Source organism: Chiloscyllium plagiosum, unplaced genomic scaffold (assembly GCF_037043375.1).
Source record: "Chiloscyllium plagiosum isolate Xiang-an unplaced genomic scaffold, Cpla_swu_hap1 HiC_scaffold_31, whole genome shotgun sequence".
Taxonomy (NCBI): domain Eukaryota; kingdom Metazoa; phylum Chordata; class Chondrichthyes; order Orectolobiformes; family Hemiscylliidae; genus Chiloscyllium; species Chiloscyllium plagiosum.
This window is the reverse complement of record NW_028270169.1, coordinates 49,806,990-49,829,797: the sequence shown is the minus strand read 5'-3', so window position 1 is coordinate 49,829,797 and position 22,808 is coordinate 49,806,990. Positions and strand designations below refer to the sequence as shown.

Below are 22,808 nucleotides of genomic sequence, written 5' to 3'. Positions count from 1 at the left end.
GCTTTAAAATATTTCTCAAATTGTCATGGGATTTGCACTCACACTTTTGGGACGACTAACACAGTGACATAAGCAGGGGGTACAGGTACATTGTGGTTGGGTTACTGGACTGTAATCCTGGAGTTTGAATTATAATCTGGAGCAAGAACTTTACCAAACATTGTAAAATATCATGGAGCAATAGACATTGAGACTTTATCATTTATGTGTTCAATTGATGTACTTCTTTATTAATGCCAAGGCTTTATTCACTCTTCTGTATGTCATTGTAGAAGCTGAACAATCACCTCTGACTGCTGTGAGCACCCAAGTGCTATTTTCCTTTCGGCACACTAAGGGACTGCCTGTGGCAACCTGTAATAAATCATGAAAGCAAGGCTGAATCATCTTCGTTGGTCTGTAACAGAAGGATTGCTTTCACTGAGAAATTTATTGAGTGTGATGTTTCACAAGGCAGGACATCAATAGGGGGCAACAACAAGAGGGAAGACACATGAAGAGGCAAGACTTAGATCATTCTAAGCATGGGATATAACATGAAGCAGAGTCAGATGAGAAGATTAGAATTCCCATAGGTCTGAGGTGCTGGGAGAAAATGAATGACAGTACAACATATCTCTGTTTGAACATGCTGAAGGTGTAAATGAAGAACAGTGCATCTGAACAAAAGAGGAATGCTCAGAGTTACAGTGTCATCAAAACAAGGAAAGCCACTCTTGCAACGGAGATGTATGAAGTTGAAACTGAGAAAAAAATTCCCATTAGATTTAGCTTGATCCTAATTAGAAATACAAGTTCAGGTATGAAATATAAAAACTGAAAGACTCTCACTGGGAGACATACGTTGTATATTAAACAGGGGTGCTCTCATATTAGCTCTGTTGATAGACACACATTGGTTGCATTCTCAATTATTGGTCTCTCCACTGATCCAGTGTTTGCAGTGCACTGATTCCATGTAATGGAGTTAAGCTTTGGATTTATAACCAGAGTTTTGGACAAACATTTTTGCATCCTACTCTTCAAAGGTTGGTGTTTCTCCAATATTGCACAGACAAATATAGAAGATAAAAATGTCAGCCTGGAAGGCAGGGCGTACCTACTCAAGTTAAGATACAAGGGAGCTGAAAATGTGTTGCTGGAAAAGCGCAGCAGGGGCTTCTTCAGGGGCTTATGCCCGAAACGTCGATTCTCCTGTTCCCTGGATGCTGCCTGACCTGCTGCGCTTTTCCAGCAACACATTTTCAGCTCTGATCTCCAGCATCTGCAGACCTCACTTTCTCCTCTAAGATACAAGGGAGCTTGGCAAGACTGGATGGAGATTATTTTAAAACATGGAGTATTGCAAGAGAAGCAAATGAGTTGAAGATACTGATTAATGTGTGTGATATTGTATCACATAAATATCACATCCAGGGTATACAAGACCCTCAGTAAAGACAGCGCAGAGTGTAATAGATGAGGTGGTCTTGCAATATTGATCAAGGAGTCAATTACCACAGTAAGGAGGGATGAAATCTTAGATGATTCCTGAAATGAGACCAAGCAAAAAGGGGGTGATGGACTATAGATCCCCAAAAGGTCAGGGACAGATTGAAGGGCAGATATGTTCAGAGAACTGTAAAAAACAATTAGGTGATAATAGTAAGGGTTCCAACACCTCGAATACGAACTAGGCTTGACAATGTGTTAGAGGCTTAGAGGAGGCAGAATTCTTAAAATTATCCAGGAAAGATTTTTAAGCCAGCACACAGAAAGTCCTACAAGAGAGGAGGTGGTACTGGACCTTAATTTAGATGAGTGGGACAGCATTTCGATAATGCTCACTGTAACTCAGCCAGAGTTTAGATGGTTATGGCAAAGGATAATGGTGAACCTGAAATAAAGGTACTGGATTGGGAGGACTTCAGGGTAATGTTAATAAAATAAGACAGGACCTGGCCAAAGTGGAGTGGGAGAACTGACTTGCAAGGAAATCTACATCAGAGCAGTGGGATAAGGGAAAAAAGGGACACTTATGGCAGATACTCAGGCCTCAAAGCAACAGAAGCTCCAGAGGTCGACAGAAATTACAGGGAGAAAAAAAATTAAATTAGGAAAACAAAGAAGAGGCATAAAAATACACAGGTGGGGAAGGGAAGTTCTATAGCCTGAATGCTATCAGATTATAATGCCTCCGACTGTTTCCTGATATCACCTGGACAGAACTGAAGTGACTGAAGACCAGCAGCTGTGAGGGTGGGGAGCTTTAGAGGAGGCAGAGATGGATTAACCACTCGGCACTTCCAGCTGAAGAGTGTTGCAAATGTTTCAGCTTGATCTTTGCACTGATGGAAAATCAAAACTGGAAGAACTGCGGATGTTGTAAATCAGAAACAAAAACAGAAGTTGTTGGAAGAGCTCAGCAGGTCTGGCAGCATCCGTGAAGAGAAATCAGAGTTAACGTTCTGGGTCCAGTGACCCTTCCCCAGAACATGATCTGACGATGGGTCACCAGACCTGAAACGTTAATTCTGATTTCTTTTTACAGATGCTGCCAGACCTGCTAAGCTCTTCCAGCAACTTCTGTTTTTGTTTGCACTGTTGGATTGGGCTCGCCCATGATTAACGATGGGGACATTTGAGGAGCCTCCTCCTCTTCCAGTGAGCTGTTAATTATCTACTACCATTCACAACGAAAAATGGCAGGACTGCAGAGAGTTAGAGCTGATCCATTGGTTGTGACATTGCTCAACTCCATCTATCACTTACTGCTTATGCTGTTTGATACCCAAGTAGTCCTGTACTGTAGCTTCATTGGGTTGATTCCTTATTTTACAGGATGCCTCCTGCACTCTTTATTGAAGTAGGCTGAGCACCTGGCTTGATGGTAGAGTAGGTACATGCCAGACCAGGTGATTGCAAACTGCGTTGGAGCACCATTCAGCTACTGCAGATACTGCAGAGATAGGTGGGGGTAGTGTTAAGGAAGCTGGAAGTCTGCAGAAGGACTTGGATAAGCTGGGATTGTGGGCAGGGAAATGGTAGATGGAATGTCATGTGAGAAAGTGTGACATTATGCACTTTAGTAGGAAGAAGAGAGGCATAGATTATTTTCTAAATGGGGAAAGGCTGCAGCAATCTGAAGCATAACCAGACTTGGGAGTGCAAGTTCAGGGGTCTCAAAGTTAACATGCAGGTTCAGTTGGCAGTTTGGAAGGCAAATGCAATGTCTGCATTCATTTCGAGAGAGCTATAAAACAACAGCTGAGGTGTACGACTGAAGCTCTAGTCAGACCACATTTGGAATATTATGAGAAATTTCAGGGCCTTTATCTGTTCTGGTCTTGGAGGCTGTCCAGAGGAGGTTTACAAGAATAATCCTCAGGATGAAGGACTTGTCACATGAGGAGCGGTTGAGGACTTGGGGTCTGAATTGATGGAGTATAGAAGGATGAAACTTACAGAATATTGAGAGGCCTGGATAGAGTGAGTGTGGAGATGTCTTCATTATTAGGAAAGGCTAGGACCCTTTAGAAATAAAATGAGGAGGAATTTCTTTAGCCAGAGGATGGCGAATCTGTAGAATTCATTGCCACAGAAGGCTATGGAAGCCCGGTCATTGAGTGTACTTAAGACAGAGATAGATAGGTTCTTGATTAGTAAGAGGATCATGGAGGTTACAGGGAGAAGGCAGGAAAATGCAGTTGAGAAACATATTCATAAACATTTGGCACATGGCTCAGTGGTTAGCACTGTTGCCTCACCTCACTAGGGACCTGGGTTTGATTCCAGCCTCAGGCAACTGTCTGTGTGGAGTTTGCACATTCTCACCGTGTCTGCATCAGTTTCCTCTGGGTGCTGTGATTTCCTCTCACAATCCAAAAATGTGCAGGTTAGGTGGGTTGGCCTTGGAACATGCAGGAATAGGGTGGATCTGGATGGGATGCACCTCTGGGGATTGGTATGGACTTGTTGGGCCGAATGGCCTGCTTCCACTCTGTAGGGATTCTATGTGGAGAGGTTGTCCTTCTGTCTGGGAGAGTCTAGGCCAGAGGGCATAATCTTAAAGTAAAGAGCCACATATTTAAGACAGAGATGAGGAGGAATTTCTCCTCTCAGACAGGAGTGAATCTGTGAGATTATTTTACCACAGAGGGTTGTCGAGGCTAGACCATTAAGCATATTCAAGGCCGAGGCAGACTGATGTTTAATCAGTATGGAAATGGAGGATTATGGGGAAAAGGCAGGAAAGTGGAGTTGAGAATGATCAGGTCCATCATGATTTTATTGAATGGTGCAGCAGACTCGATAGGCTGAATGGTCCACTTGTGCTCCTCCATATTACAGTGTTGCTTAAGTGAGGACTTACTATATTGTCGATCTCCACTATACTTAAATCACAATGGAGTAGGGCAAAAGATGTACCTGGCATTTACTGATCTTCTGACAATTTTGTCTCATTACGATTGTTTGCTTATTCGAAGCAATAACATTCCAGCTGCCTGTCAAAAGAAGCAGAAACAGAAAGTTTGGTTTTCACAGGCTTGGCTTCAACAACATGAAGGTTTCAAAACTCCAGCCACTGTTGAGCAGAATCATGAAACAGAAGCTCATATCAAAAACGCAGCAACACTCCTATACGGGTTTTGTTTTCTACTATACAATGCAAATGTAGGAGTGGTTGCACACAGATTTCCCAGTAGCACAGCCTCCATGCTAGCAGCATGATATCCTTCATGTCTGAACAGTGATTTTATCTTGGGTAGATTGTCCCTATTATGCACTAGATATCAACTGTTCCTATCATACTCTGTCAATTGACTATCTGGATTACACTCTGAGAGTCATCTGTCCATATTATATTCCAGGAGTCAACTGCTCCTATTACACGCTGCGAATTGACTTTGGAAATGGACAGTTCCTGTTACACATTGGGAATCATCTGTCCCTGCAATGCACAGGAAGTTGATTTATTTGGACAGCCAATTCCCTGGTGTAATACAGACAATTGATTCCTTGTGTATAATAAGGACAATCACTTCCAAGAGCATAGTATAATGTCTATTTGCTATCACAGGGTTACTCGCCAAAACAAATTGATCCAGAACAGTTTAGATACCGTAATCCCAGGTTGTAAAGACTAAGGTATGAATTACAGTCTTCATGAAGAGTTAAAAAGCTGAGGGTTGCTTATCTAAAATACCTTATTTACTGCCTGTCCTTGTTACAATATTGTCTCAACATGTGCCATGAGAAATTGCTCTGTTCCCTCTGCATCTGGAAGGCACAGCTCAGCATATAGAAACTGGCAACGTAAACCCATCACACAACAATCACACTCTTCTGTCATTAGTGCCATTGTCTGTTTGTATCTGGCAGCTTCTCAATGTATACAGTAAACATCTCCAAACCCTTCTCATTCCCAAATTACCCCAAGTCTTGCTACATAATCTAAATATGAATCTGAAAGTAGAACGACCCACAACTGGATTGTTAAAATTCATTCATGGGATGTAGGCAACATTGACTAGGCCACTGGGTATTGATCCAGAGCTCCTTTAAAAGATGGTGGTGAGCTGCTGCAGTCCTTGGGGTGGAGGGACAATGTTAATTTGAATAATTGGTGTATTCATCCATGTGCACCCAATGCTCTGATCACATGACATCCAAAGAGCTCAGCTCAAGCCCTATTCGCCACAGGACTTTGGTAGGGTCTAAATCAGAATACTTTTGCTTGCTCTGTCTTTTTCTCTCTCCTTGTTAATTCTAGTTTTGTTGCTTTGAGTCCCATTCTGTTGGCTCCCTTGTTGGCTTTTCCTAAACATTTCCCTTTGGCAGAAAAAGAAACATGGTAGGAACCCCATTTGCTTACACTGCTGTGATATATGCTATGGAACTAAGCGCAGTTCCAGTGAAACAGTGGGAAGACACTCAGGATATTCCTAGACTTTACTGGGAAATCGAGTGACAAAACAGTAAAGAGCTACTCAACTTGTGGCCATCACCAGGTCAATCTTAAGACATAAAAGCAAAATACTGCAAATGCCGGAAGTTTGAAATAAAAACAGAAAGTGCTGGAGAAACTAAGCAGGTCTGGCAGCAGCTGTAGAGAGATAATAGAATTAACATTTCAAGTCTGGTATGGACCTTCTATTTCTGTCCTAAGCCATGTTGCAATGAACAGTGGTCACACTAGGTGAAGCACTTAGTTACCAGTTCTGCAATTGTCATGGAAGTGGGACATCTGCTTCAGTAGCTAGCCGAAGAATAAAAGATTGAATTTAGTTAAAAATCACACAACACCAGGTTATAGTCCAACAGGTTTAATTGGAAGCACTAGCTTTCGGAGCGCCGCTCCTTCATCAGGTGAAAGACAAGTTACAATTTTATTCTCCACAATTCTTACAATCTTATTCTTACCATCTTATTCTCCATAACCACCTGATGAAGGAGCGGCGCTCCGAAAGCTAGTGCTTCCAAATAAACCTGTTGAACTATAAACTGGTGTTGTGTGATTTTTAACTTTGTATACCCCACTGCAACACCGGCAACTCCAAATCAAAAGATAGAATGGAATTTTTATCTTCTGGCTGTGACTATGAGATATCTTATGCGTGGAATGTTAATAGATACAGTCTTACATGGAGTTTGTAAGTCCTTTTGTATGGCAATTCTGCAGGTGGTTTGAGCTGTTTCAGTTTGACCAGCAGAATCGGGCAGGGTGATTGGCTGGAAGTCCTTGAAATTCACTTCTGACTCCAGATGAAGCAGTGCAATGCCTTCCCCTTTCCAATCCACAATGCGATGCTCAGCGATACGGTATTTTTCTGGCTTGGGAGAACCGACACAAATGGCTGAAAAGGAACTGAAACAGATAACATGAACAGACATATTCACCCCCTCAAGCACCCGAAACAAGACACAATACCGCGGAAAAGATAGAGAAAAGGCAATGTTGGGGCATGATTTGGAGATGCCGGTGTTGGATGGGGTGTACAAAGTTAAAAATCGCACAACACCAGGTTGTAGTCCAACAGGTTTAATTGGAAGCATTAGCTTTCAGAGCGACGCTCCTTATGAAGGAGCCTGATGAAGGCGCAATGCTCCGAAAGCTAGTGCTTCCAATTAAACCTGTTGGACTACAACCTGGTGTTGTGTGATTTTTAACTTAATGTTGGGGCAAGAATCGTTTACTTTGAAAAACTGGGATAAGAAAGAAATTTAGAAAGGTTAAAAAAAAACTGATGGATGAACCAACAGTTTGGTGTATAAATAGGGACAGTGTATACTGGGTAAACATTGGATGATGTGTGAATCAGAATGGGATGTTTATCAGGAAATGATGTGAATCAGATCAGCTGGAAATCAGTTGGTTTGCAAATTGGATGGGATGTAAATCAAACTTAAATCAGATCAGGAAAAAGTGAGGACTGCAGATACTGGAGAGTCAGAGTCAAAAAATGTGGCACCTGAAAAGAAAGCACTGTAGATCAGATAGCATCCGAGGAGCAGCGGAATTGATGTTTTGGGCATACGCCCTTCATCAGGAATGTTGGGGGGGCGCGGAAAGGGGGTTGAGAGATAAATAGGATGGTACAGGGAAGCTCGCATGGAAAGCGATATGTAGGTGCAGGTGGGGCGTGATGGTGATAGGTCAGAGGGGAAGCTGGAGCAGATAGGTAGGAAGGAAGATGGACAGGTAGGACAGGTCAAGAAGGCATTGCTGAGTTGGAGGAATTGGAGGGGTTGGAGGGGGAGAGGAGAAGAGATTTGGAAACTAGTGAAGTCAATGTCGATGTCGTGTGGTTGAAGGGTTCCAAGGCGGAAGATCAGTCCTGGGCCTCTTCCATCACCAAATCCAAGCCACCCACCAACTGGAGGAAGAACGCCTCATCTCCCACCTAGGGACCTTTCAGCCACATGGCATCAACATCAACTTCACTAGTTTCCAAATCTCCTTTCCCTCCCACCTCATCCCAGATCCAACCCTCGAACTCGGCACCGCCTTCTTGACCTGTCCATCTTCCTTCCCACCTATTCCCTCCCCACTGACCTATCACCATCACCCCCCACCTGCATCTACCTATCACTTTCCCACCTACCTTCCCCCCCAGCCCCAACCCTACCCCCTATTTATCTCTCAGCCCCCTTCCCCCTCCACATTACTGATGAAGGGCTTATGGTAAATTAGACTGGAGTGAATCAGACTGGGGGAGTAAATCAGACTGGGGGGCAAATTGGTCTGGGTGGGTTAAGCGGACTGGGGGTAAAGCGAACGGGGCATAAATGAATGGACCCTAAAAAGGTAGGGTGTACAACCATAAACCATACTTCAGGCAAGGTCAAAGTGATCTTCCCTGGTTATGAAACAACAATAGCCATATAGGCTTTTGTTTTGTGTTTGTCCAGCAGATATTCCAACATGGCCGAGAGAGAAGGCATGTGCAGTGATGTAGCAATGATGCATTATCAGAGGGTCAGGACTAAATGTGACATTCAATAGTCTACGTGGTGCAGGGAAGGCCACAACCATTTTATACACAGCATGGTTCAACAAACAGGAAATAAATGAATAATCAACTGACCTAATTCTCCTGGTCAGTTGATGACAATGCTCTCACTATGTGACATATGTGCTATGGTTACATTTTGGCTATGTACTTGTTATTAAGGATACAGGAAACTGGAATTCAAATGCCACTCCAGCATTTCAATCATTTGTATTTGATGTTAAAAACTTGGCAAAGTAACTGACATCAGTGAAAGCTCAATGGAAAATAAAATGATGGCGTATTAATGGTTCTAAGGGCAAGAATCCTGCCATCCAGGCTGACCCAGTCAAGCTTATATTATCCAGGGTGATAGATTAACTTCCTCTGGTATGACACAGAACAACACTCAGTTACCTCCACAAAATAACTGGAGGGGGGGGGGGGGCAGGGGAATATACCAGTTTTGCCTGCAACTTGAGAATTATTTATTTTTTTTTAGAAATGGAATGAGTCCCCGTCGAAGTTTGAGTTGGTTTAATGTCTCGTTTGAAAGAAGGCCCACCTTTCAGCATTGCAGCAAAGACTCAGTTTCATACTGAAGAACTCAGAAGAGATTTAAAAGCAACCAAAAAGGAAGAATTGCATTAATATATTGCCTGACAGAACATGAGGATATCCCATACCACTTGCAGTCAACTGAGTACACTGCAATCACCCTCTGAATTTTCACTCCAAAGTTGGGAATGCAGAGTTGGGAAAATTCGTCACAAACCCAACACACAAACAAAAGCCTTCAATGTTGATGATTTGATGAGCTGAAGGCCTTTTTCTCGATGAGTCTATGTTATAATTTCAGTCTGGGGTGGAATGGGTTGCTGGGGAGAGATGAGTTTTAACTGGGGTCAGTACCCCCTTAGCTCACAAGCCTCATTCCTGATGAAGGGCTTATGCCCGAAACATCAATTCTCCTGCTCCTCAGATGTTGCTTGACCTGCTGTGCTTTTCCAGCACCACACTCTCAATGTTAACTGGGGTTAGGCTCCTGCCCACAGAAACAGAATGTAGATGGGCTGCCGGGTGTGAGACAGATTGTGTGATGGGCCAAGCTTAACGATTCAGAAATCACATTAATATGGGTAATTATTTGGTGAGGTCAAGGGGTAAAGTCTCTTGCTGTTATTCAAAATAATATCACAGAATCTTCCATGCCATCTGACTGGACAGATTATTTGATTTGACTTCCTTCCAAAAGACTACAGAACTGATAATAGAGAACTGCATTGGAGTCCGAGAATCTTTACAGTATGGAAATAGCCATTTGATCCATTGAGTCCATACAGATTCTCCAAAGAATATCCCACAAAACCCACTCCATTCCTGCACTTCCCCATGGCTAATCCACCTGGTCTGCACACTAAGGGCAATTTAGATTGGCCAGTCGAACCAACCTGCACATCTTTCTAATGTGGGAGGAAACTGGAGCACCCGGAGATTACCCACACAGACACGGGGAGAATGCGCAAACTCCACACAGACAGACATCCGAGGGTGGAATCAAACCAGAGTCCCTGTTGCTGTGAAGCAGCAGTGCTAACCACTGAGCCAGCATGCTCCCCCAAGACTGAGAGTCACCCAAGATGTCCACATGGGATTTGCAAACACAGCCTTAGGACTGAAAGGCAAGAGTGCTGCCAACTGAATTATGGTTTATCCTACAATCTTTGTAACACGTATTACATACAATTCAGGTTATCAAGTTGGTTATCAGTGGCCCAGATCTTTAGGATTGCAGTAGACTGCCCTCCTGGATTACCAGCTCACAAAAGGCAGCACGTCATATTGATACTTTACTATGTCTGAATCTATCACTGAGAAGCAAAAGTCTATACCTCTGATTTGCACAACTGGCACTGGTCAGCACCCATTTATTGGAGATGAGGGCACCATGGCAAAGAAACTTGTAACGCCTCCCGGTTAGAGTAACCACCGATGGGCATTGACCAGCAGATGAAGCTTGACAATCTGGTTCAATATAAAACAAAACAAATAGGGTGTTAAATTCTAAAACCAATCATGGAGTGTATCATGCATCATAAACTCCACAGGGAATAAGTTGGAATCATTAACCCCAATCTTTAAACTTGAGGCAAACATCTCCACTAAACATTTGAATGGTTTTATCAGTTCAGTCAGTCAGGTATAAGCTGGAAATATATGTGATTGCTTCTGAAAGAGCCTGTGGCACTGGCAGCCTTTTAGCAGTACAATACCCACACTTCAGAGTGAGAATGTTAATGGAGTTCACCCACATAGGGCAGTAAAAATGTGAAAAGAGGCAAAAAACCATGGATGCTGGAAATCTGAAACAGACACAGAGGATGCTGGAGAAACCCAGCAGGTATGGCAGAGTGTTTGGAGAAAGAAACAGAGTTAATGTTTCGAGTGCAGTATGACTCTTCATCAGAACTGAATAAGTTCATTAAAAATAACGAAGTCTGCATTTAATTTAATTGTAACTTTTAACAGTAGCAGGCATCCAATAAGGTCATTGCATTCTCATAAAAGTGCATAAACTGCTGCTTGAAGACTCAACTTTGTTTGAAGTAAGCTCAACATTTTAAATGGTTAAGTAATTACTGAACCAGTTGGCACGTTACGTAAGAGGTGACTTGGTGACTGACTCCTAACACCCATTTGCCAAATGTAAACATATTCACAGTCTGAGCTCTGAGAGCATAACTGAATATATAGTTGTTGGAATCTCACACACACAACAAAGCAGCACTGGATATCCCCACCAATTGTCTCTCAACTTGTGTGTTGTCCCTTTGGCGCAACTAATTGGGAGTATGGACAATTGTTCCTGGGCCAAGGAACTATAGACCGGTGAGCCTGACCTCGGTGGTGGGCAAGTTGTTGGAGGGAATCCTGAGGGACAGGATGTACCTGTATTTGGAAAGGCAAGGACTGACTCGGGATAGTCAACATGGCTTTGTGCGTGGGAAATCATGTCTCACAAACTTGATTGAGTTTTTTGAAGAAGTAACAAAGAAGATTGATGAGGGCAGAGCAGTTGATGTGATCTATATGGACTTCAGTAAGGCGTTCGACAAGGTTCCCCATGGGAGACTGATTAGCAAGGTTAGATCTCATGGAATACAGGGAGAACTAGCCATTTGCATACAAGACTGGCTCAAAGGTAGAAGACAGAGGGTGGTGGTGGAGAGTTGTTTTTCAGACTGGAGGCCTGTGACCAGTGGAGTACCACAAGGATCGGTTCTGGGCCCTCTACTTTTTGTCATTTACATAAATGATTTGGATGTGAGCATAAGAGATACAGTTAGTAAGTTTGCAGATGACACCAAAATTGGAGGTGTAGTGGACAGTGATGAGGGTTACCTCAGATTACAACAGGATTTGGACCAGATGGGCCAACGGACTGAGAAGTGGCAGATGGTGTTTAATTCAGATAAATGCGAGGTGCTGCATTTTGGAAAGCAAATCTTAGCAGCCTTAGACACTTAATGGTAAGGTCCTAGGGAGTGTTGCTCAACAAAGAGACCTTGGAGTGCATCCCCCGACTTCATTCCCAGCCCCTCACCTTTCCTTCCACTTCCCCCAGCCACCAACCGGATGTTTTCCTCCCACTGACCAACCAGATTGTACCCTCTACCTGTCTTCAGCTATCCCCACTTCACCACCCTGCCCCTGCCACCCCTTTTATCTGCAGCTCCCCCCACATCTACCCCCAGTCCTGAAGAAGGCTTACACCCAAAATGTTGACTTCTCCACCTCCTGATGCTGCCTGGCCTGCTGTGTCCTTCCAGCCTCCTGCCTGTCTAACGGGGAGCAGATAGCAGCCATAAAGAGACCTTTTACAAGCTGCGAATATGTATTGAGTTGCATACCACAGAGATTGGGGCTGGGACCTCAACTGCTTACAACTTATATAAATGACTTGGATGAAGGGTTGGAAGGTATGGTTGCCAAAAGTGCTGATGATACAAAGAAATAGAGGACAGCAGACTGTCAAGAGAATATGGAAAGCTTAAAATAAAGGTAAATTATTTGAATGGGAAAAGATGTAGAAAATGGAGAATGATGTGGGAAAATATGAAATTCTCTATTTTGACAGGAGGAATATAAAGAAGTATATTATCTAAATGGTGGGAGATTTCACAATTCTGAGATGCAGAGGGATCTGGGAGTCCTTGTGTATGAATTGTAAAACACTGGTATTCAAGTGCATCAAGTAGTTCGGTTAGCTAATAGAATGGAAGCATTAGTTATGAAGCGAACTTATGCTTCAGTTAAACAGAGCATTGGTGAGACCACAGTTGGAATATTGCGTACAGTACTGGTCTTACTTAAGGAAAGATGTACATTTGTTGAAAACAGTTCAGAGCGAGGTTGTCAAACAAATATCTGGAATGGGAAAGGTTGGACAGGCTGGGCTTATCCCGACTGTAGTTAAAATGCGACTTGATTGAAGCATAAAATTCTGAGGGGCTTGCACAAGCTGGATGTGGAGAATATCGGTCCTGTTGAGGCAGGATCTAGAATAAGGGGCAGTGTTTAAAAATATGGTGGTAACCATTTAAAACAGAGATGAGACAATTTTTTTCTCACAGAGCATCATGAGTCCTTGAATATTTTAAGGCACAGGTTGCTGGATTCTTAAGCTCAGGGGTTGAAGGGGCAAGAGATATCGGTAAGATTGTGGATTTGAAGTTAAATTCAGATGGGCATGATCTTATTGAAGATGAGCAGGTTCAAAGAGGGAGTGCAGGACCTGCTCCTCGGATGCTGCCTGACCTGCTGTGCTTTTCCAGCACCACTCTGATCTAGACTCTGGTTTCCAGCATCTGCAGTCCTTGGTTTTACCTAAGAGAGAAGGGGTGCTGATTGGCAAGTCGACACTGATTGGCTAAGATATTGCCATGGAGAATGTGATTTGGAAGCAGAGGGTTTCCTCATGCTTCTGGATAATTCATAACAGGGGTAAAGCTTCAACATCTTTCTTTTGTTGTTATAAGCAAGACAAGCTCTCGAAGGTGGGTTGGTTATGTAGCTAATAGCACACTTGTGATGGCTCAGCAAATGATTCCCAATTGCAAAATTGCATTTAACAAGAGATGTCTTGTTTGGGTTTTTCAAGTGTGGGCTGGTTGAGTAAGGTCTCTGCCTATTCACAAACAGCCAGAGAGTCATGTTATTTAATTTGATCAGGCAATCATGCAAAGTAATACATAAATCATGGCCTAATTTTTATTCTCAGTGTAATAATTGAATGGAGTGCTATGGAAAGCACAGCATGAAGGGCATGTTTGCTGTTTATTAAGGGGTTCCTTTGTCTTTTATGTTGAGGTACCCTTTAATATCACAATCCCCCCCCCAGGGAAATTCATCCCGATGTTTGAACATTTTGAGACAAAACAAGATAATACTCCATTTGTAAGCTAACGTACCACAACCCTCTTCGTCACTTCCATTCCAGCAGTCTTTGACGCCATCACAGAATGCATTGGTTTTACCAGTGCAGTATCCATTGTCACATATTAGCATGTTATCATGGCACCATATGACTGCAAGCAAGCAGATGAGACAGAGGATTGGCTCATGGTTTAAACAGTCATGGTTTTAAACTTCAAAAGATTTCTCTTGTATTTGTGGCTAATTATTGTTTGCTTTCCAATTTTAAGGCAAAGACTCTATCTTTATGTTCAACTGCACATTGTTAACAGAGATCAGGTTCAGCAATAGAGTCATCGAGATGTACAGCACGTGGACAGTCCAACTCGTCCATGCCGACCAGATATCCCAACCCAATCTAGTCCCACCTGCCAGCACCCAGCCTATATCCCTCTAAATCCTTCCTATTCATATACCAATTCCGGATGCCTTTTAAATGTTGTAATTGTACCAGTCTCCACCACTTCCTCTGGCAGCTCAGTCCATACAAAAACCAACCATCTGCGTGTAAAGGTTGCCCCTTAAGTCCCTTTTATATTTTTCCCCTCTAACCCTAAACCTATGCCCTCTAGTTCTGGACTCCCCCATGCTAGGGAAAAGACTGTCTACTTATCACATCTATGCCCCCCATGATTTTATAAATCTCCATAAGGTCACCCCTCAACCTCCGACTCTCCAGGGAAAACAGCCCCAGCCTGTTCAGCCTCTCCCTATAGCTCAAATCCTCCAATCCTGGCAACATCCTTGTAAATCTTTTCTGAATCCTTTCAAGTTTCACAACATCCTTCCGATAGGAAGGAGACCATAGTTGCATGCAATATTTCAAAAGTGAATTTACCAATGTCCTATACAGCCACACAATGACCTCCCAAAGACTGTACTATTTCCTTTACAATAAAGGAAAGCATACCAAACGCCTTCTTCAATATCCTATCTACCTGTGACTCCACTTTCAAGGAGCTATGAACCTGCACTCCAAGGTCTCTTTTTTCAGCAACACTCCCTAGGACTTTACCATTAAGTATATACGTCCTGCTAAGATTTGCTTTCCCAAAATGCAGTACCTCGCATTTATCTAAATTAAACTCCATCTGCCACTTCTCTGCCCATTGGCCCATCTGATCAAGATCCTGTTGTAATCTGAGGTAACCTTCTTCGCTGTCCACTACACCTCAAAGTTTGGTGTCATTTGCAAACTTACTAACTGTTCCTCTTATGCTCACATCCAAATCATTAATGTAAATGACAAAAAGTAGAGACCCAGCACCGATCCTTGTGGCACTCCACTGGTCACAGGCCTCCAGTCTGAGAAACAACTCTCCACCACCACCCTCTGTCTTCTACCTTTGAGCCAGTTCTGTATCCAAATGGCTAGTTCTCCCTGTATTCCATCAGATCTAACCTTGCTAACCAGTCTCCCATGGGGAACCTTGTCGAATCCCTTACTTGAAGTCCATATAGATCACATCCACCACTCTACCTTCATCAACCTTGATTCGGAGATGCCGGTGTTGGACTGGGGAATCACCTGATGGAGCGTCGCTCCGAAAGCTAGTGTGCTTCCAATTAAACCTGTTGGACTATAACCTGGTGTTGTGTGATTTTTAACTTTGTACACCCCAGTCCAACACCGGCATCTCCGAATCATGACTACTATCGACACCACTAACTGCCGGCTTAAAGTGGACAGGATCTCCAAGAAGATTGCACATATCGACATGAATCACCTGATGAAGGAGCATCGCTCCGAAAGCTAGTGCTTCCAATTAAACCTGTTGGTCTATAACCTGGTGTTGTGCGATTTTTAACTGCATCAACCTTCTTTGTTACTTCTTCAAAAAACCCAATCAAGTTTGTGAGACATGATTTCCCATGCAGAAAGCCATGCTGCCTATCCCTAATCAGTCCTTGCCTTTCCAAATACATGTAAATCCTGTCCCTCAGGATTCCCTCCAACAACTTGCCCACCACCGACGTCAGGCTCACCGGTCTATAATTCCCTGGCTTGTCCTTACCACCTTTCTTAAACAGTGGCACCACGTTAGCCAAACTCCAGTCTTCCAGCACCTCACCTGTGACTATCGATGATACAAATATCTCAGCAATGGGCCTTGCAATCACTTCCTGACTTCCTACAGAGTTCTAGGGTACACCTTTGGATTCTCCTTAACTCTATTTGCCAAAACTATCTCATGTCCCCTTTTCGCCCTCCTGATTTCTCTCTTAAGTATACTCCTACCATCTTTATACTCTTCTAAGGATTCACTCGATCTATCCTGTCTATACCTGACCTATGCTTCCTTCTTTTTCTTAACCAAACCCTCAATTTCTTTAGTCATCCAGCATTCCCTATACCTACCAGTCTTCCCTTTCACCCTGACAGGAATATACTTTCTCTGGATTCTTGTTATCTCAGTTCTGAAGGCTTTCCATTTTCCAGCCGTCCCTTTACCTGGGAATATCTGTCCCCAATCAGCTTTCGAAAGTTCTTGCCTAATACCATCAAAATTAGCCTTCCTTCAATTTAGAACTTTAACTTTTAGATCTGGTCTATCTATTTCCATCACTATTTTAAAATTAATAGAATTATGGTCGCTGGCCCCAAAGTGCTCCCCCACTGACACCTCAGTCACTTGCCCTGCTCAAGTTTTGCACCTTCTCTCGTGGGTAAATCAACATACTGAATCAGAAAATTTTCTTGTACACACTTACCAAATTCCTCTCCATATAAACCTCTATGCTGGGTCCTCTACTTTTTGTCATTTACATAAATGATTTGGATGTGAGCATAAGAGGTATAGTAAGTAAGTTTGCAGATGACACCAAAATTGGAGGTGTAGTGGACAGCGAAGAGGGTTACCTCAGATTACAACAGGATCTGGACCAGATAGGCCAATGGGCTGAGAAGTGACAGATGGAGTTTAATTCAGATAAATGTGAGGTGTTACATTTTGGGAAAGTAAATCTTAGCAGGACTTATACACTTAATGGTCAGGTCCTAGGGAGTGTTGCTGAACAAAGAGACCTTGGAGTGCAGGTTCATAGCTCCTTGAAAGTGGAGTCGCAGTTAGATAGGATAGTGAAGAAGGCATTTGGTATGCTTTCTTTTATTGGTCAGAGTATTGAGTATAGGAGGTTGGAGGTCATGTTGCGGCTGTACAGGACATTGGTTAGGCCACTGTTGGAATATTGCGTGCAAATCTGGTCTCCTTCCTATCGGAAAGATGTTGCAAAACTTGAAAGGGTTCAGAAAAGATTTACAAGGATGTTGCCAGGGTTGGAGGATTTGAGTTATAGGGAGAGGCTGAACAGGCTGGGGCCGTTTTCCCTGGAGCGTCGGAGGCTGAGGGGTGAGCTTATAGAGGTTTACAAAATTATGAGGGGCATGGATAGGATAAATAGGCAAAGTCTTTTCCCTGGGGTTGGGGAATCCAGAAGTAGAGGGCATAGGTTTAGGGTGAGAGGGGAGAGATATAAAAGAGACCTAAGGGGCAGCTTTTTCATGCAGAGGGTGGTACGTGTATGGAATGAGCTGCCAGAGTAAGTGGTGGAGGCTGGTACAATTGCAACATTTAAGAGGCATTTGGATGGGTATATGAATAGGAAGGGTTTGGAGGGATATGGGCCTGGTGCTGGCAGGTAGGACTAGATTGGGTTGGGATATCTGGTCGGCATGGACGGGTTGGCCCGAAGGGTCTGTTTCCATGCGGTATGACTCTGTGACTCTAAGTATTTATGCCCCAAGCTGTGCACCAGGACAAACTGTCACAATTACATCAAGGTCATGTGCAAATGGTGGCTTATCAGGCAGCATGGTGGCTCAGTGGTTAGCACTGCTGCCTCACAGCACCTGGATCTGGGTTCAATTCCAGCCTCGGGTCACTGTCTGCGTGGAGTTTGCACATTCTCCCTGTGTCTATGTGGGTTTCCTCCGGGTGCTCCAGTTTCCTCCCACAATCCAAAGATGCACAGGTTAGGTGGATTGCCCATGCTAAATTGCCCATAGTGTTCAGGAATGTGTAGGTTAGATGCATTAGTCAGGGAAATCTAGAGCAGTAGGGTAGGGGGATGAAGCTGGGTGGGATACTTTTCGGAGGGTTGGTGTAGACTTGTTGGGCCAAATGGCCTGTTTGCACACAGTAGGGATTCTATGACATATGGCCATTGCTTGGATAAGATGTTAAGAACGTGATCCAGTCCATTAGTCAGGAATTAACAGTGATGTTGACAAGTGTCAGGCATGCTGATTCACCAGTTACAACAATGTAGAGAACTTCTGCACCTGCACAGTCTCATAGTACAAATTCAGTCCAATAATGCAAAATTACCACTGACCAAAGATTAACATGATGTTAATTTGGTCACTATTTATTTCTCCAAATTTCCAAATGTCAGGAAGATAAAAACACTTAAAAGGCCTCTGTGGCATACACATTGTCTGCCATTGCCAGTCAGGTCAGCAGACTGGCTGCAGTATATGAGCAGAACCTCTAGGGGCATGTGTACCAGTGGAGTATAAACCATGCAGCATCCTCACCCATTTACCCTGGATCAAATGTTCTCACTGAGTGGATGGTATACACTGTTATATCATTCCTTCTGAAGGGCGGGACAACAAAACAAGATTTCTATGTAATCGTTACTCCTTGCAGCCACACCTCTGGATATAGGGTTATTATCAGCACAGATCAAGTTCACAAGACAAGCAAGAATGATTTCCCCATGACCCTATCCAAATTCTCTGACACGCTGGAAATACTTCTCAACCAAAGAGGAAAGGTGAAGATGGTGCATAAGCAAAACTGCATCAGCTAGATGGTGAACAAAATTTCAGAGTCACACCGTCTACAATGGGAGCATGCTTAACCACAGAAGTACCCAAAGCCAAGTCCTGCCCAGGTCTTACAACATCAGATTGAGCAATACTGAGGTGAGGGAAATGTATATTGCATTTGTTGTGCACAGCAAGCACGAAAGAACACCCAGGCAACCACAGTGAGACAGAACTCCAGAAAAACAATCAACACACCAACATCAAATCAAGAACAGCCAATGACAAAATCCAGAAAACACTTTCCAGAAGATTACACCACAACAAAATCTGGAAGAGCTGTTAACCATACGTGGATGTTTATACTTGTACACCATAAATTTTCATTACCTCTGAACTTATAAATTTTGCAAACTCTATCGCTGAACAATTAAATTCACAATTTCCAAATGCTTATGTACTTTGGGCGGCACGGTGGCCCAGTGGTTAGCACTGCTGCCTCACAGCACCTGAGACCCGGGTTCAATTCCCGCCTCAGGTGACTGACTGTGTGGAGTTTGCACATTCTCCCAGTGTCTGCGTGGGTTTCCTCCAGGTGCTCCGGTTTCCTCCCACAATCCAAAGATGTGCAGGTCAGGTGAATTGGCCATGCTAAATTGCCTGTAGTGTTAGGTAAGGGGTAAATGTAGGGGTGTGGGTGGGTTGCGCTTCGGCGGGTCGGTGTGAACTTGTTGGGCCGAAGGGCCTGTTTCCACACTGTAATCTAACCTAATCCAATCTACTTTCACTTGTGGTACATTGGGGCTATTTTTGAGTAAAAGGGGATGATGTACTATCATTTTAAGAGTAATTTTACTTTATGAAGATAAACATGCAGATAAGCTAAGTACCTGGATGTTATCACATAAACAGGGACACTCAGCACTGCAGCACCCTAGGCAAAGGATGTGTTTAGAGATTACTCTATCATGTTTGTATTAGTTTAGCTGTAAATAAACCCATCAAAAATCTTCAAGGAATCCATGCACTTCATTTGCATTCCATTTAGATATCTCAAGTAATCCTGGCCAAGAATTCCCTGGATGCTGTTCCCACCTGCTTCACCTCCCCAGTAATCCCAATTAGCTGCCAAAACCTTTCCAATGTACTTCCATACCACTAGAGATGGAAGGAATTTCTAGGCCATTGGCAAGCCATTTCTGTCAAGAGACGAGAGCCAGTAAAAATAAGACTTACTTGTGCTTTTGAGGTCTACTGTTAACTGTTCAGAATCAGATAACGTTATGGTTCCCAATCCTTGCTGCAATATTTCAGTCATTTGCTTTTCCTGGTTAATTACACTACATAAGAACTGCATCATGAATCGGATAGCTGAGTAGACATTGCTGCATAAGGAGAAATAGATACATGAGGGAATTATTTGGTCAAGCATTTGGAAACAATGGGCTCTTTGATCACAATTTGAAACCTAAAGACTTGCCTCATTAGAAAGGAGTGAGAACCAGGTGTAGAAAAAGGAGGTAACATCAGCTTTGTCCAGTTTTTAAGTGGACAGTCTTAACATTTGTAAAACTTACGCCAAGATTTTAAGTCCATTTTCCCCACTCACTTTTAGAGTCATAGAGATGTACAGCATGGAAACAGACCCTTCGGTCCAACCCCTCCATGCCGACCAGATATTCTAATCCAATCTAGTCCCACCAGCCAGCACTCGGCCCATATTCCTCCAAACCATTATATCTACAATTTTGAGTTTCCACCTTCCAGATTTCCCAGAATTTCACATGATCATTATCCTAATTCTCCTTCCCACATTCAGAATTTCCTCGACTCCATTACTTCAATAGTCCAGGGATCAAATTCAAAGATCTTTTGTTTTGTTTTCAAATGCCATCAGTGTATTACATAATCACTAACCTGGGGGCTCCAAAGATGTCATGCATCCATTGATGGTTCACTGCAGCAGAGGATGGAAGTCAAATGCCTATTGCTTGACACAGCCAATTAGTTTAGAGCTCCGGAGCAGAAATTCAGGGGCAGCGCTAGCTTGGTGAAGCTAACTATTTGTGAAAAGCTGGAGTCACACCTGTAAGTAAGGCCTGAAGTCCAGTTTCCAAGAATCCAAGGGAGCATCGTCCCAGGAGAGAAAGGCAGACCACTAGATCATGAGCAATTCTTGAGGCAGTCCGTAATGGGGCAGCTTTTAAGGGAGTTTCAAGACCAGAATATCAAAAATGAAACATTGATAGGATTTGGTGGCCCAGGGTATCATTAACAGGGTGTCTGAAGGGGGTGGCTGAGAAGTCTGTCTTGATCTCAATTTAGAAGAGAAAATGCTGGAAAATCTCAGCAGGTCTGGCAGCATCTGTAAGGAGAGAAAAGAGCTGATGTTTCAAGTCTAACTGACCCTTTTTTCTCCTTACAGATGCTGCCAGACCTGCTGAGATTTTCCAGTATTTTCTCTTTTGGTTTCAGATTCCAGCATCCGCAGTAATTTGCTTTTATTTTGATCTCAATTTATTTTTGATGTGTTTTGTCATTTAACCGTAGCTTGCCTGTTACCTATATTTGCCTTATTTTCATTTTGGGATGTTGGAATATAAGTCACACATATACAGTTTAAAGCTTTTCTCGTCAATAATCTTTGCTTGCTTGTTTGAGTATGTTTTCTGGTAATAAACCTGTTACATTTTGTTGAAGAAGGAGCAATTTTAGAATTTCTAAAACAAAAGTAGAGACAGTCTTAAACCTATACAATTGGTAATATCATCATCCTGGTGAAATTAACAATGTGTTGTAACCAGGTAGGAGGAGAGAGGAATCAGTGCACAAGGGTTTTGGAAATTGTTGCTTACCTTACGCCAATGATTTGGGTACTAATATATTTCGTATTGAATGTTGATGATCTGTAGGCCTGTTTTATCTAGCAGGAAAATGTATATATTGTAAAGAAAAGCCACAAGATTGCTATACAATAATCATTGTAAATATAATGCAACAAACATTGGGATATATTTCACTCATTCTCCTGACATGGAACTTTATCTGTTGGCCAGTTGGGTGAAATTTTCTCGTGGGCTACTGATCTTTGGTCCTGAATTTTTCATTGGCATTAGTGAAGGGAATGAGGTGGAAACTTGCCTTAAAGGTGCAAATAACGTTACTAAATGTCTAATTAGTGTCCCGAAAGCCTTTAAATTATGACAGTAGACTCCAATGTGTTTGTCAAGTTTCAAAATGTTACAAACAAAAGCACATCTGTTCAACTGTTGAAAACTTCTCGTGTTCTGGAACGCAGTTTCAGATACAGTAGACAAAATGCAGCACTGAACTAACTGCACAAAGGTTGGAATCCCGTCACCAGGTCACCATTTATTTACTTGTTCACAGTACACTGCCTATGGCCCCCTGAATCCCCTGTTTATATCTACTTTTTTTCTTTTATTCATAATTACACAAAATACATTCAACACCACATAAAATACATGCAGAATTTTCACACAAGACAGTCCTCTAAGGCGCTACAATGACAGAAACACAGAAAAGAGTCCATTTCAGCCCCTAAGGGCAAAGTTTACAACAGGCTGAAGCCCACAATATATAATTGCGAACACTTTACACATCGCCTGCACTCAGACCCAAAGGAATACAGTCTACAAAACACAACATAGCCAAAGACAACACCTGACACCGGTCCAAACCACATACTGACCAAATCATCCTTGGCTAGCCTCCCTGCAAGACAGTCGTCGGCCTTCCAGTCTTTGGCCACCCTGCGTATTGTTCGACCCTCCCCAGGCCCACTCTCCTCCAGGCTGGCGATCAACCACCCAGCTCTCAGTCGCCCTACATACTGACTGGACCATCCCCTGTTTATGTTGGTCAGTCTGTGCTTCCTGATTGGCACAGGTCAACAAAGAGGACATCGTCAACAAGGTCCACCTAGTTCCAATCACGACAAACACCCTCAGTTTTTGTTTGGTCATTTCACTTTTGCTTATTTTCAGATGTTGGATTTGGGCAATTCAGATCAAGCAAGGTCAGGTGAGGCTAAGAGTTGTTTGGAATGCGGGATTGTACGTCAAAATGGT

The 22,808-nt window shown here is 43.1% G+C and overlaps 1 protein-coding gene across 1 annotated transcript in view; it reads right to left on the bottom strand.

The window, feature by feature from the left end:
- Positions 1-210: 210 nt before the first annotated feature.
- LOC148141919 (uncharacterized) overlaps positions 211-22,808 on the bottom strand; it is a 35,622-nt gene continuing 13,024 nt past the window's right edge. The window contains exons 4-10 of the mRNA XM_087977528.1: positions 21,573-21,640; positions 19,954-20,102; positions 13,943-14,059; positions 10,364-10,496; positions 6,624-6,847; positions 4,408-4,484; positions 211-354 (exon numbers count right to left, since the gene is read on the bottom strand). Coding sequence (XP_087833654.1) covers positions 211-354; positions 4,408-4,484; positions 6,624-6,847; positions 10,364-10,496; positions 13,943-14,059; positions 19,954-20,102; positions 21,573-21,640 — 912 coding nt within the window. The remainder of the gene's footprint in view (positions 355-4,407; positions 4,485-6,623; positions 6,848-10,363; positions 10,497-13,942; positions 14,060-19,953; positions 20,103-21,572; positions 21,641-22,808) is intronic.